The following is a 15,839-nucleotide window of genomic DNA, read 5'->3' on the forward strand; positions in this document are numbered from 1 at the left end:
TGGACCACCGCCGGATCCCCAGGTAATTTAAAGCATTGGGGGGGGGGGTTCGGGAGGGTTGGGGATTTAATTTAAAGGGTCGGGGGTGGGTTTTAGGGGGTTTTAGTGTGCCGGTTTTCCTGCCCTCCCCCTTCCCCCGATTTACGATTTTTTAACGATAAATCGGGGGAATTGGTATTGTATCGTGGCCCTAACGATTTTTTGACGATTTAAAATATATCGGACGATATTTTAAATCGTCAAAAAACGATTCACATCCCTATCACTTATCCCCTGTCCATTGCTCTCCTCTGTCCATCTCTTCTCTTTGCTTTCTGTAGCATTTCCTGCTGCAGCAGTCGAAGCTCCTACATTTTCCTTCATAATCTGCTTATTGGCCAGAAGGCAGCTTTTATAGCATGTTCAATCAGAGCCCAACCTGTGATCCAGCTTGGTGATACATTTTTAGCTGTAGTGATTTTTATAGTGAATAGGATTATAATATGAGCAAGCCCATTATGCCTTCATTTGCATCTCGTTATGCTCATTAGGATGCACCTAGATGTTACGGTTTACTGTCCACTCGCCAAGCTATTAGTGGTACCTTAGCACAAATTAAGGCTTTAGTGAATATGATATTATTTATCATGCATGCAAAACCAATTTAGCATGCTTGATAACTGTTAACAACCTTTAGTGAATTAAAGTATGTCACTATGAACCACACTATGAACCACAGTGTCAATTTATACAGACACGGAAAAGATATGAAAAACTTTTGGCAGAAAATCATTTTTATTGCTATTTCTTAATTAGGAGCCCTGTGACTCCATTAGGGAGCAGGGCAAAATGGGGAGGGTAAGGCAAGGTAGGCAGGGCTAAGGGGGGGGGAAGGGGCGGAGGGAAGGGAATAGAAAAGGGAGAGCCAGCAGGGTAGCCCCTCCTTTTCGTCCTGTGCAGAGCTGCTTCAGATCACCTCTAGGATCAAGCAACGTTACCTCCTTGCTATATCAGTTTTGCTTCCCGGTTCCTCGTGCTCCAGTGCTGCCGAGCCCAGCCAGAGTGGCTCCTCTCTCAGCACGGCTGTGCTGTAACAGGCTGATCTCAGCACGGCTGTGCTAAAACAGTTTTGCTTTTACTTTCACTTTGCCTCCAGCACGGCTGTGCTGTAAGAGGAGCAGATCAGCTAAAGGAGCAGGAACGATTTCTTTGATTGCATCATTGGGTAAAGTACAAAAATTTTGTGGCTTATAGGCAAAATGTTGAGAATATTAATGGTAATTTTGTGCTGCTAAGGTCGGGAAGGTATGCTCACCCCCTCCCCCCTTTTGCATTGAGTTGGCTCTGCATTACCAGTACTTTATTTAATGAAAAGGTTTTGAATGCATGGCTGCTTCTGCCTGGAATGTTATTTTATTTAAGGAAATGCCTTAGCACATGGCTGGTTATATATATTTTAACTATTATATGTTTAGTGAAACGCCATGGGCACATGGCCACACTTTACCTGTTATTATATATATATTTTATGAACGCATGGCTGGCGTTCAGCACAATGCTTGCTCTGCATGTTGCTGTATTTATTGAAAGGGCAGAGAGTGCAGGGCTGGTTATCATTCACTTGTAGCCTTTTAAGAAACGCCATTGAAGGGGTCTGCACATGGTGAATACATAGGTGGTTAGAGCACATGGCTGGCAGTAGCAGGCTTGGTAGCTCAGTGGTTAGAGCACCGATCTTGTAGGCTTGCTTTACTTTAAAATCGACGTTTTCTATGTATTGCTTTACCCCTCGCTCTCTAAATTGCTAGGAAGTGGGCAGGCTTCATGTCTACCATGCTACCTCAACAACCTGTGGATGTGCTTTGTTATACCTAAGTAATCTGACAATTAAAAAGTAGCCAGCATCCCGTAGTTGGGAATTCGGATGATATGTCTATGGGACAGCGGTACGGCATCTGAGTGCTCAGCCAGGTTAACAGGATGTTTTTTATATTAATCCTAAAGGGGATATTTAGTATTTGGTTATTATTTAAAGGGACAGCTGTCCCATGTGCATGTTTATACTGAATTATAAGGGGTACAGGACCCTCAGCTTGATAGATATGATAATTTAGGCTGCGCTATGCAGCTCTATAAAAAGTAAATTAAAATATTAATGAAAGGTCAGCTTACATCTCAGCATGGTATTGTGGTTCTTATTGTAAGGGCTTGCCAGCAGCCATCTTAAAGTAGCACATGGCAGGGGTCAGCTCAGGGCGGCAGCCATTTTGGGGGTCAGCTCAGGGCAGTGGGGTCAGCACATGGCAGCGGCCATTTTGGGAGGTCAGCACATGGCGGCAGTGGCCATTTTGGGAGGTCAGCACATGGCAGCGGCCATTTTGGGAGGTCAGCACATGGCGGCAGCAGCCATATTTAGGAGGTCAGCACATGGTGGCAGCAGCCATATTTAGGATCGCCGCGAGCATATTTTGACGCCGGTGCTGAGATAATCCCAACTGAGAGCCTGGTGGTGTATCAAAAAAAAAAAAATTAAGACAAGTAAATCATTAAAGTCTGCTGATTAATAAATTGTGACTTTGTAATACAGTATTTACCAGTACAGAATGGCGACGGCGAGCCAGTGGTCATCGACCGCAGCCGAGTCCGCGACGCTGCATCAGCCCCCCCTTGAGGCAGACGGGTCAGCAGTGGGGCTGATTGAAGTTCCAAGCCGGCCCCAAATCTCAAGGCCTAGCAGGAAGATCGTAAGGAAGGGAAAACGTCAGAAGCAAATGGATACTTCCAATCCATCATCATCACACTCCGCTACAACTCCTCCCAATGTAACAGCAGCAACACCTATTCCTGCAGTTACAGCTATAAGTGACTTAGACCTGTTGCTGTTGGAGGTTAAGGAGCCTGCTGCCGCGCATGTCAGAGTTTCCCTCTCCGTCTCAGGAGGGCCCACCAAGCGACGAGCCACAGCAAGATTCCACATTGATCTCCTTTGTTCCAAGGAGTTCGTCGGCAGCTTCTCGCAAGAGGAGCATCAGACCAGAGCAAGCAGGGGCATTAGTCGGAAAGAGAAAGCGCCCGGCGGGCCTGAAAACGATTGCAGCCGGGCCCCACGGTGACGATGGGGCGCCCATGCCGACATCAGGTTCTGGTACTGCCCTCGGCTCACTGGCTACAGCTTCTACGGCTGCTAGCACTGGGACCACTTCATGTCACTTGGGACGAGGTAAGCCCCAGACTTGCGACCCTTTATCGTCATCAGATTGCAGTGATACTGAGAGAGTGTTAGCCAAGTTGCTTTGCTCTCTATTCCATTCTCTTAAAAGAAAGAGGAATGTGAGCCAAGGCAATTCGGCTGCCGTTGTCTGGGGTGCTAATCCGGTAACCGTGCCAGTGATCAGTGGGCAAACGGTTACTGAATCAGGGAGGCTACAGAGTATGCTGGCCACTCAAGGTATGCCAGCCTCACCCGCTATACCAGCCAACACTCTGCCAGCCCCAGTTCAACCTACTTTGCCGCCTGTAGATGTAAATCCTCTTTTACACACTGCTAATTCGGCGGTGCAAATTCCAACACAGCAGTTGGGGTATGAGGTTTTATGTGGGGTTACGTCCTTAGCTCACAGTGTGCCAGACACAATAAAAGAGAAAATATTGAAGAGGGAGTACATTGACATATTGTTCAATGCTGGCCACTGCACATGGAAAAATTGCAAGTTCAGGCACACTTGCTCCACATGCGGTTTTGGCTCCCACCCAGCCGCTCAGTGCCGTACCTCCAAGGATCAAAGGCAGTTTCCTCAGCAGCAGGTGGGACACTCGCCTGATTTCGCGAGCCCCAACCCTGGTCCGCGTTGAGGCAATGCGCCCGTGGCTGGATTGTTATCCCTACCAAACCAAAGCGGAGCAAATTTATGCTGGTTTCCTGTATGGCTTCCGAATCTCTATTCAATCTTTACCCCCTTTAGCGTTAGACTGCCCCCCCCCCCGAGCAATGCACGATCACTGGCGATGCATGAGGAGAAGGCGGATAAAGTTCAAGCGGAATTGGCGCTAGGTAGGATAGCGGGCCCGTTCCCTTATCCACCTTTTCCAAATCTAATATCTCCTCTGGGAATGGTACCCAAGAAAGAGCCAGGCCATTTCCGGCTCATACACAACCTGTCTTTCCCGCCGGGTAATTCGGTTAATGACCAAATTGACCCCCATTTGTGTGTGGTGTCATACTCCTCCTTTGACTCTGCAATCCAGCTGATCAAAGATGCAGGGCCCTGCGTGTACATGGCGAAGGTGGACATAGAGTCAGCATTCCGCCTTCTGCCGGTGCACCCTGACTCCTTCCACCTTCTGGGTTTTCAATTCAAGGGGCAGTATTATTTTGACCGCTGCATTCCAATGGGCTGTTCAATTTCCTGTGCATTGTTTGAATTGTTTAGTTCCTTCTTGCATTGGGTAATCAAACAGCAGTCGGAGAGAAAGCAAATAGTACACTACCTTGATGATTTCCTATTGGTAGGGACAGCGCAGACTGCCATAACCTACTGGCCATCGCTCAAGAGGTGGCCAGGCGTTTTGGCGTCCCCTTAGCACAAGAAAAAACAGAAGGTCCAGCTACCACAATTACCTTCCTCGGTATCAAACTGGATGCCCAGGCCCAGCAGTCTAGGTTACCTACTGAAAAATTTTTTAAACTCAGGGAGACAATCTTGGAGATGCACAGCCTCAAGAAAGCCACCTTGAGGCAGTTCCAGTCATTGATCGGATTGCTTACCTTTGCGTCAAGAGTAATTCCTATGGGCAGGGCCTTTTTACGCAGGTTATCGCTTGCTACAGCGGGGATTCAAAAAAAAAAAAACACCACCATATAAGGGTCTCCAGGGCAATCAAGAGTGACCTGCTGGTGTGGGAGACCTTTCTAACAGAATTTTAATGGCTTAGCTTTTTGGCAGGACCCCCCAAGGCATAACAGTGAGCTAGAATTATTCACAGATGCGGCAGGAGGTGTTCGTTTCGGGATTTATTTCCAGGGAGCTTGGTGTGCCGCGCAGTGGCCGCAATCGTGGCACCAGCACAAAGTTGCCAAAGATCTAACCTTCCTTGAATTATTCCCAATTGTGGTTGCCCTTGTCATCTGTGGGGAGTCCCTTGTAGGATCTCACATCATTTTCAGATCCGATAACATGGCTGCGGTGCAAGTCATTAATGCACTGTCTGCACGCACTTTTGAATCAAATGCCCTCATCTGGCACAGACTAGCGCCGATGGCAGACTGTTCCCCGACTCCCATACCCGAGGCGGTGTGGCTACTTGGCCCCCCGAACTTTGGAACATGATCCTGGGGTCTTTGTCTGTGAACACTTGTAAGTGCTATCTCCTGGTGCTTCAGGAGATTCTGAGATTCCTGGGGAAGGAATCCCTTGAAGTAGAGTGGCCATTGCCTGTTTCCACGTTGCTGGCATTTGTAATGCATTGCAAGAGACAAGGAAAGTCCAGGACAGCGGTATCAAATCGCCTAGCTGGCATTTCCTTTTTCTCTAAGCTTCAGGGGTTTTCCCAGTTGCTCCGCATTATTTCCTATTAAAAGAGCCATGTTGGGTTGGGCCAGGGAGAGCCCCCTTGGAAGGGACGGCAGAAAAGCCATTACCATCCAGATCCTCAGGAACATACTCAAATGCCTGGCAGACGTTTGTAGCAACGAAGCGGAATCGCTTTTATTCAAATGTGCATTCTCCCTGGCTTTTTATGCAGCCCTGAGAGTTAGTGAGCTGGCAGCTCACGCTAAGCTCGGACCTTCGACAGCATGCCTGCATTGTGGGGATACAAAGCTGGAAGGGAAAAAATTGATCCTGCGCGTCCCTAGGTCCAAAACAGACCAGCTGGGAGCGGGAGCATATATCATCCTCCACGAATGGCAGGGGGAGACCACGTGCCCTGTTCGCTGCACGAGATCATACTTGCAGATTCGGCGTTCAACATGTGGGGCCCTCTGTTGGTGCATTCATCTGGGTTACCTCTGACTAGATACCAGTTTGCTCGGGTATTGCATTTGGCGTTAACATCCCTGGGTATGAGCACGGTGGGCTACTCGTCGCACTCCTTCCGCATAGGAGCGGTGACAGCAGCAGCCAGCCTGGGTCTGCAAGACAGTGAAGTCATGGCCATTGGCAGATGGGGGTCAGGGAGTTTTAGATCATATGTGAGGCCGCCGGGTTACTTTGCGGTTAAGGGGTAGCCATGATCATTGAAAATCCACCGCTTCACATCTATTTCTTCTCTTGCTTCTTATGCGCAGACCATTGTGGGAGGCTGTCATTCACATGGATCATCGGGCACTCTTATGTGCGTTGGGCACATAAGCGGGCCCAGCAGCGCCCGACGGGGGAGCATCTAGGGATGGCAAAGCAGTGAATGGCATTAATTTGGAGAGGAATTTCAGGGATGGTATGGGACCAGCTATTACTGACTGTTTTGGAACTGCGCAATAGCAATCCAGTTACGCCTACAGCCCTCGTCATACACCTGGGTGGCAATGATATGCCTCAGACCAAGAGCGTAGCCCTCACACAAAAAATGCAAAAAGACCTCCGGGTATTGCATATGTTCCCGCAGTCTGTGATTGTATGGTCCTGCATCACCCCTCGCAGAGTTTGGAGGGGGGAAAGATCTCATGCAGCGGTGGAAAATGCCAGGAAAAAGATCAACAGATGGATGGTTAAATTCATGAGTACCATTGACGCTTTGTCTGTGACGCATGAATTGATAGACGAAAGCCCAGGGATGTTTCGGCACGATGGGGTACATCTATTGGATATAGGTTGGGATATTTTCAACTCCAACCTACAAGATAGTATTCAAGCGGTTGTACACCTGTTGGCCACAGCCCGGTTGAGTGGAAGGTCCCTGGTAAGCAGTTCCGCTACCAGGGAACCTTGGCATGGTGACTGGCACAAGCAACAACCCCCCCCCCCCCCCGCATTTAGGAGAGTCCAACAGGCAGTTCGGACTGGGCAAGCGGCCTAGCAGAGCCGGCGCAGTCCCTCGACGCTTCAACGGCCGAGAGGGAAGAAGCAAGAGATGCTGAGGCGAGGCGATTAGAACAAACGTTCCCGACTTCCACGGTCGGGTCGACGGACGCTATAGCTTCAACGGCCAGGGATCAAAGGACAACTCCGCGGCTTATACAGCCAAGGGGTGTGCACCTGCCTCAGCTGATTTTCATACCTTCAACTTTTAGAAGCGTGGGGGGGCCATCGCTAGTCACTAAATTTGTTATGATCAGTTATGCAGTTGTGTATAGTTACAAAGATGTTATAGTTATGCTTGCTAATTGCCGTTTATTCAATGCTTATGGGCTGCGGCCAATTTTATCCAACCAATAAAATTTGCTTTTCAAATGAAGTCATTGCAATTGCGCCATATGTTGGAAGTGGGAGGCGGAGGGGGGAGGGGGCCAACACAACCTTTACACTGCCCACATTGGGATCCCTGCGACTCCATTAGGGAGCAGGGCACAATGGGGTGGGTAAGGCAAGGTAGGCAGGGCTAAGAGGGAGGGGGGTGGGGAAGGGGCGGAGGGAAGGGAGTAGAAAAGGGAGAGCCAGCACGGGCAGCCCCTCCTTTTCGTCCTGTGCAGAGCTGCTTCATTCCCTCCCACCCTCCTGTTTTTCTCATTAGGACAGATAGAACCAGTATAGAGGGCCAGATCTTCTGGCCCTGTCGCAGCCCTTGGCGTTGCGTAGCGGCAAGGTGACTGGCACAAGCAACAACACCCCCCCCCCCCCCCCGCATTTAGGAGAGTCCAACAGGCGGTTCGGACTGGGCAATCGGCCTAGCAGAGCCGGCGCAGTCCTCTGATGCTTCAACGGCCGAGAGGGAAGAAGCAAGAGATGCTGAGGCGAGGCGATTAGAACAAACGTTCCCGACTTCCACGGTCGGGTCGACGGACGCTATGGCTTCAACGGCCAGGGATCAAAGGACAACTCCGCCTCAGCTGATTTTCATACCTTCAACTTTTAGAAGCGTGGGGGGGGCCATCGCTAGTCACTAAATTTGTTATGATCAGTTATGCAGTTGTGTATAGTTACAAAGATGTTATAGTTATGCTTGCTAATTGCCGTTTATTCAATGCTTATGGGCTGCGGCCAATTTTATCCAACCAATAAAATCTGCTTTTCGAATGAAGTCATTGCAATTGCGCTGTATGTTGGAGGGGGGAGGGGGCCAACACAGCCTTTACACTGCCCACATTGTGTAGAAGTCTGCACATGTTATAATTTGACGTTTTACGATAGTTATTTAAAACGTGAACCTCAAAATAAATGGCAAACATATTTGTGGTGTGCATCATTTAATAAAAACCACTGATGTGTAAATCACAAAATAAAACAAGCATTTACATTTTGAAACAACTTTCTAGTTTACTAGTGCTGGAAAGTAGCATACTGGTAAATGAAGCTCTTGGCATGGAATGGAAGGGGAAGGCATACTAAATCTAACAAAATTATCACAGTAAAATTAACGTAATAACAGTAAAGACACAAGCATAAAAGCCGCCTACACTGATGACCTCCAGCTTTATTCAAAGAGGTCAGGCAACATTTAATGCTAACGTTTACCCCACCGCAGCACAATGCTGCTTACTTTCCTCCGTATAGGTGCTTGTAAACCACAAATCTCGAGGTTCGAGTGTCACGAACAGCGGAGATCATCTGCCACCGGAAAATTATGCCTGCAATTTCCAGACCCAGCAGATGGGTGGCTGGCCTCATCCATCGAATAAGGATGAACCCTGAAACAAGAACAAGACCCTTCGAAGGTACTTTCCCCTGCTCCATGAAACCCACAACCGTGGACGCTCCAAGACCGTGAGCCTCCAGCGCATCCACCCACGCCGATGGACAGGCAGCTAGGCAGCGGAGGCGGGTAAACAGTTCAAGTTTGGGCTCTGATTGGGTCCTAGCAAGGACGCTGCCGGCTGTGGTTGGTTCCTCGCTAGCGTCCATCAGGAGGCCTGTTCCATTGCTGGGTGTCTCGTGCTGCAGCTGGCGGCGCGCTGAGCTGCCAGAGCTGAAGCAGCTGCTGGGGCTGGGGTGGCCGAAGGAGATGCTGGAGCTGAGGAGCCGGGCGGCAGCGGCGGAGCCGCACTAACCCTCCCTGCTGCCGGGCGACGAGAGACTGGCCAGTGGTGAGTCCCGCCGCAGAAAACGGCACCGTCTCGCCGGCTTTGAGGCACTGCTTGTATTTTGTGTGAGGCGGTTGCTGAGATTGCATGCTCTTGGTGTGGGTGCTACTGTTTCAATTAGCATTTTTTCAAGCCGCTTGTTGTAACCAAGGGCAAAGCGATGTGCAAGATGTCTGTGAGAGAAGAATGCACAGGCTGTGGGAACTGCGAGACTTTGACAGAGGAAATTGAATGGACACTTTCCAGGGAGGATGAGATACTGGAGCTCCCTGTATACAAATGTCCTTCAGAAACGGTGTGCTGAGAAAGCAGTAGATCTGACTGATATTAAGATAATTCTAGTAGAAGTCCATCGTGGCTCGTAGAAATAGAGTAAATGGAACTTTATTACTATAATTAAAATAAAGGCATTTTGTATTATATTACTGGCAGTGGAGAATACACAAAGGCATGGTATTGTAACATTTTTATAGATTGCATTTTTTCCTATTATGTTCCCTATGGAGACTGCGCTTTCTCCAAGACTAGTAAAAATGAAATCTTTCTGTTTCCTTGAATACTTGTTTTTGTTTTTGTTTTTTTTTATGCCGCTTGCTGTAGCTGGGAAGGTTGTCGTGTTTGGTGATAACTTATTAAACTGAACTAAACTGTACCGTAGCTTAACTCAGGCTGGAGGCTTTCAGATTTTGCATGAACATAGCCTTTTCTTAATTACTTTGTTCATTTGTTAATGCACCACGATGATGGGGATGAGTATTGGGAGTCTTTTCTCAGCGTAAACAATCAAAATAAACAGGAACAAAATAAAGGCCCCCAGGTGAGGGAGATCCAAGGGGAGAATAGAGAATAACAAGTAAGAGAAAATATGAAAGACCATGCAGACAGTGATGAATAGCCCGAACGGAAAAAGATAAGCAAATCAGTCCTCCAGTGATGACAGGGAACTAAATTCCAGCAACTGGAGTGTTTTTAGAAATCCATCAGCAAGTGTTTAATGGGGGAGACTTTCTTGTTTTTTTGTTTGTTTTTTTCAGCTACAATTTGTAAATTAAAGGCATTCACTTATTACCTTCACTAAAGTCTGATGCTTTGCACATTTGGTTTGGTTAACCAACATGATGTTGACTTCCACAATTTTAATGTGATAACTTTCCCTCCTTTTCAGAAGAAAGATAGTAGTAATTTTTTTATAAACCAGATGTTAGATAACAAGATAGTTTAACCTCTTGTTCTGTGACTATCCAGATTATTGTTTTTTAAATGTCACTTCAAAAGCTTCTAAATGAACTTGCTGTGTGTTACACTTTGAAGGTGCCTATTGATATTGGTTTTTTTTAGAAGGAACATGAAATTGAAAGTTGTTTACTGTGATAGTGAATTTGAGGTTTTTCTTTTCAATGGTACAGGAAGTGTAGAAGAAAACAGTGTACAGTAAAACACAAAGGTGCTTTAAAAGCTATATTTCAGACAGTATGTCAGAATAATTGTTTTGAACACCAGGAACTATATTACATTGTTATCTAGCATTTCCATAAATTTTGGAAGGACAGAATATAAATGCAACACAAATAAATAAATAAATGGTGACTTAGTAATGGAAAGTTCTATTACGTGTTCTCTGCTCTTGATCTGATGACAAATAATATACTTGTTTTAAGTAGTTTATGTAAACATTAACCTGGTAGCTAAACCTCTGAAAATCAGGGATCCCAATGCTATGTAGGAAGTATAGGAAAGTTGTGTTGTATGTATCCTGCTTTTTTTGTTAAAGATTTCAAAAGTATAAAGCAAAACAAATTGCCTTTTATTTGGGAAATACTGTAGATCCAGTGTTTCTTTTGGGGCTGTATGTAATTTCAAAGGCTAAACCAGTTTTTAATGAATAATATTTCTTTGTTGCTTTCATTTGCCTTGAATTGTTTTTAAGAGGATTTTGAATGTCTTAATGTTCTTTAAAATATCAGTTTTTTATTGTGATAGTAACTGGTAAACACTGCTCATTTGGTAAAATGTTCAACATATTATATATTTTAGAAACATTTTTTCATTAATCACAAATCCTGTTGAAAACTAGAGGGAAATTATTTGAATCAATGTGATATGTCTATTGAACTTCAAATGAATGTCTAGTGACTTCTTCGGACTGTGCCTGAAATGTGAAAACAAAACACTAATTTTGCATATGCTTTGATGCTGAAACATTGTTTCAAGAAACTGATGTGCTGTTTGTTTTATTATTATATACGTACAACAGATTTATATAACTCCTTTCATTCAAAAATGTATTAAATTAAATTGCATTTTAATATAATACTACACAATGAATGACCTGTGGCAAATTTCTCTGGTAACAGTTTTCCATGATAGGACAATGATGATGAGCTCTGGTCTTCAAATGCCACAAATAGATCTGGCTTTCAGGATTTTCACAATGAATATTTCTAGAAAAAGGACAGTTTAACGAGTTCAGTAATACCATAGCATTTCTTTTTTTTCTTGTTGTGTTTCTGCTGTTCTCTTGAAGGGGGTGCAGTGTGAAATGTTTACAAGCAACGATGTGAGCTGGATCTAGAAAAAGGTTTTTTTTTTTCCCCATTTGGGGTCTTTGGGGAAATGCTTAGTACATAGGTACTGTTGTCTATATGTTGCATGTAAAGAGAAAAAGTTGTATCCTTTTCCTGTCTATGGAGATATTGGTGTACAGTAAACTAGTCCTATCTGAGTAAGCACATCTTGTGCATAAGTTGTAACCAATTTACAACTCAGTTTGCTTTTATCAACATTGTATTATTAATATACAGTTTTTATGGGCTCAGGCCATGTAATTACTCTGAGCAACAAGTGCGATATTGTGAATAACATTGTTAGAGCAAGATGGCGGGAGATGCAACTAAAATTAAGTCTATAGCCATCAAATTAACTATGGCACATGGAGCTATCAGATGAAACTAGTGTTAATGGAATGTGACTTATAGACAAGTGCTCAACAGGGGAAGGGTGAAGGCCATGAGATGAAGCATGACCTGTGCATGATCAAGTGTACTGAACATAAGAAAGAACCCTTATACTTGTGCCATTTAAACATGGAGAGTATCCTGAAGATGGCCAAAACTCAAACTGGAATGCCAAGCAGAAAAGCCTATTTGAAAGGCAAGTTAGCATGTTAACCATTTCCAAAGCAATTGCTGACAGAGGGAACAAAAGAGTTGGCATCGTCCCTTGTGCACAGTGGTCAGATGGGGCCACTTGACATGCAGAGTTGGGATAGAGTGAGGTACATTGTTATCTTGTTACTTTGTCAGCAATGCTATGTGCATGCATTCTTTCTGTGGGACAAAGAAGTATTCCGAGGATGTTCATGGAGTGGATGCAGAAGATTAAGAGACAGATGTACAAGATTAAAGAGAAGTTGCACTGTATCAGGGTCTAGAACAGTTTCAGTTTAGTACACAGGATTTACGCAAGTACATGATGATGTACATTCAGTAGCAAAATGGAGTAGCAGAGCTGGTGAATTGTATCCTGCTTGATCTCATCAGGACTAACCAGCAGCGGCAGCCTGCCCTAAAGAGATTGGGCAGAATTGACATTAGAAAAAGTGAACAATCACTGGGATATAATTCCCTATGAATTGTAGTTTGAGGGAAAGCCTAGTCTGTATTGCCTAAGCGCCTATGGTTGTGAACTGTTTGTTTACATTCCCAAACATATGAGGGTGTCCAAACTGACTACTAGGGCCTACAAAGACACACTTGTGGGATATGCCCTGCAAGGATATGGCCAGAGGGTGTAGGTGCCCAAACAGCATAGTGTTGAATCATTGGAACTATTTTTTTCATGCAAGATGCAATGAGTTGGGCCACATGTCAACAAAATGCCCTACCCTTTATTAAGTACTTTACTGACATCTCATCAAGGGAAGGTAAACTCAAAGCCAACAGTGAGGATGGCAAAGATAAAGATGATCTCCCACATGCTAAGTTAAATAGAAAAACTCATTTGGATGAAGGGGAGTGAAGAAACTATGCCCTCCCCCCCCCATGAAAATTCAGGAGACTGCCACATGATCACCCTTCCATAGAAGAGAAGGAAACCTAAGAAAGATGCCTCAGAATCCAAAAAGCCTTTGATCCTGAGAAACCCTCTATGGACAGAGGTGGACAGAGTTTTCTGGAGAGAATGGAACTCCTGTGCATCCAACAGCCAGGCTCAGCACTGCCACTGAGCCATCAGACCTATCCATGTCTTTGCTATACTGCTAACCCTGAAGAAGACCACCAAGGGGCTTGCCTTCATATTGTTCGTAGTCCAGGGGTGAGAACAATGCCATCCTCTCTGCTTGGAGGGTGAGTTTGCTGACTTAAGGGTACCTGAGTGGTTTGAGATGGGCTTACAAAGATATCAGTCCAGGAAGTGAGTTTTGAAAAATAGTGTTCACCCACAGGCTTTAGAGGAGCAGAAACAAAAGCAGAGGGAAGAAAACTGTACCATACATAAGGATAATAAAAAAGGGAACTTTTTTGTGGAGGTATAGCCTAGTTGTTAGAGCAATGTGCTATAAACCAGAGAGACCAAAGTTCAAATCCCACTGCTGCTCCTTGTGATCTTGAGCAAGTCACTTTACCTTCTGTTGCCTCAGGTACAAACTTAGATTATAAGATCTCTGGGGGATAGGGAAATACCTACAGTACCTGAATGTAATCTGCTTTGAAGTGCTGAAAAGCAGAATATAAATCAAACAAATAAATAGTACACTGTTGATCTGGAATGTAAACAGAGGAGGAAGAAAGTGAAAATGGGAAGAAAGATAGTACAGATTAGGAAAACAGATAAACAGAATAGGCAGATGACCTTCACAAACAAAGAAGTTTGGATTAATGAAGAAAGCATATGCACTGAGTGATATCTGACTGTGAAATAGTATTCATCATTTTTAACATAGTTAACAAACTATTTCAATATGCCAGCACTGACATTGACAAGGTTCTCTAAATATAAAGAATACAATGAACACAAGAGCAGAACCAATTTGGATATTGTTGAGAAGAGAGGCCCTGACCCTAGATTCCTGTTCTGCCAGGATTCTGCTGACACTGAAGCTCCACCCCTCCTTCTGACATCAGTGTAGGCCACTTGAAGAATCCTTTTGCTCCCCAATTAAAAGTGGAGGTTATGATCAGAAGTATTTATGAATTTTAGTTATGATTATGGTTAATGTATTTTATTCTTCTATTTAAGATTATTATATATTGTGTTTTAGTTATGTACCTTGTTTCTAAAATGTAAATAAACTGTTTTGGGTTCCCTTTGTTAGGGAAGGAAGGCTGTATTCGAGCCTAAATGGAAAATAAAATAAATAGAAGCAGCAACTTCTAATGAACTGAAAGCACACAGCCCAAGGAGTGAAGCGGATGAATCCACCTTATATCTTGACGTTATTTATTGTCCTGGAGCAGCGCACTGATTTGAAGCAATGATAGAAGACATAGAATTACTGGATGAACACAGCATGTGGAAACTTGCAGAATTGCTGAAAGGAGTGATTCATTAAGTTCAGGGTACTAAAAAAGAAGACTAAAGCTGTACAAGGTCCACCTGGTAATCACCGGCTGTGTCCAATGCAAAGGCATCAACTGTGTTGATGCAAACAGGTGATTTATATGGAACTCAAAGATTAATTTGTTAGACCAGGAAAGGAACAACTGTACAAGAAACTGCAGAAGTCTCTCTGCAGACTGAAACAGAGTAGGAATGTCCTGGACAGAGAATCTGGAATTCAGATACAATCTATACACAACTGTGTCTGGAAATTGACACTGAAGGAGGAAAGTTTCATTTTGCCAATGTATGTAGATGATATTTTCTCCTTCTTACAGAACCAAGCAGTATGTGAGAGAGCCATGGGACTTTTGGAAAAGTACTTTAAAAACAAGTAGGTCAGACTGTATGTATATCATCTTCTAGGTGTGAAGTTTGACTACGCTGAAGATGGTAGCATGACCCTGATGCAGGAAGCCCACATCAGCTGCCTCCTGGAATGTCTTTGACTCAAAGATAAATATAAAGAGAGCTATGCAACTAATTGAAGTACAAGCAAGCTTCTTGAAAGATGAGAGAGGCAAGGGTGATTGCCAAAAACTTTGCTGTCATGAACTCTTTGGTAGACGACTGTAGCCTTTTGCAGTCAGTTGACTGGCACAGTAATGAACCCGTTTCACCCAGAAGCTCTGCTATACTGCTAAGGGTGTGCTATACTATGTCAAGACCACATTGATTGCTGGCATCATGATTTATTGAATGTTGGAACCACTGACAATGTATGTAGATGTGGTTTTAGTGACATTTTCCTAGACCCATAAGAGTGCCACCAGTTGCATAGTAAATGCTTACAGGAACAACTGTGATCTGTAGGCAGAGCTGGATTAAGACATGCTGAGGCCCTAAACTATATCAAGCTTCAGAGGTCCCATAGCATTAACAATATGTAAAACTTGACATTTTAGTCAATTCATTTATATTTAGAGGCCCCTCATTATCTGAAGACCTAAATTGTTGCTTAGATTGCTTGTTCCTAAATCTGGAACTCTTTGTAGTCACACAAAAATAATATGTGGTCTTGTCAGCTTGTCTGAGAGAGAACCTGGATGAAAGACTTGCTCCATCTGGACTTGGCACAATTTACTAC

At 44.6% G+C, this 15,839-nt stretch overlaps 1 protein-coding gene and 1 long non-coding RNA gene across 2 annotated transcripts in view; both read left to right on the plus strand.

Annotated features, from left to right (window-relative positions):
• Nucleotides 1-971: 971 nt before the first annotated feature.
• Nucleotides 972-3,852, plus strand: LOC115093217. The gene is made up of 2 exons (XM_029604902.1): nt 972-1,204; nt 2,567-3,852. Exon 2 carries the CDS (start codon nt 2,890-2,892, stop codon nt 3,829-3,831), a length of 942 nt encoding a protein of 313 aa, XP_029460762.1. The 5' UTR covers nt 972-1,204; nt 2,567-2,889; the 3' UTR covers nt 3,832-3,852.
• Nucleotides 3,853-8,985: 5,133 nt separating this feature from the next.
• LOC115093630 overlaps nt 8,986-15,839 on the plus strand; it is a 649,997-nt gene continuing 643,143 nt past the window's right edge. The window contains exon 1 of the long non-coding RNA XR_003857360.1: nt 8,986-9,157. This is a non-coding gene — a long non-coding RNA (uncharacterized LOC115093630). The remainder of the gene's footprint in view (nt 9,158-15,839) is intronic.

Source organism: Rhinatrema bivittatum, chromosome 6 (genome assembly GCF_901001135.1).
Source record: "Rhinatrema bivittatum chromosome 6, aRhiBiv1.1, whole genome shotgun sequence".
Classification (NCBI taxonomy): domain Eukaryota; kingdom Metazoa; phylum Chordata; class Amphibia; order Gymnophiona; family Rhinatrematidae; genus Rhinatrema; species Rhinatrema bivittatum.

Bases quoted from the DNA above. Each gene is read 5' to 3' on its own strand.
- LOC115093217 (XM_029604902.1), top strand. From the start codon at position 2,890: ATGTCAGAGTTTCCCTCTCCGTCTCAGGAGGGCCCACCAAGCGACGAG.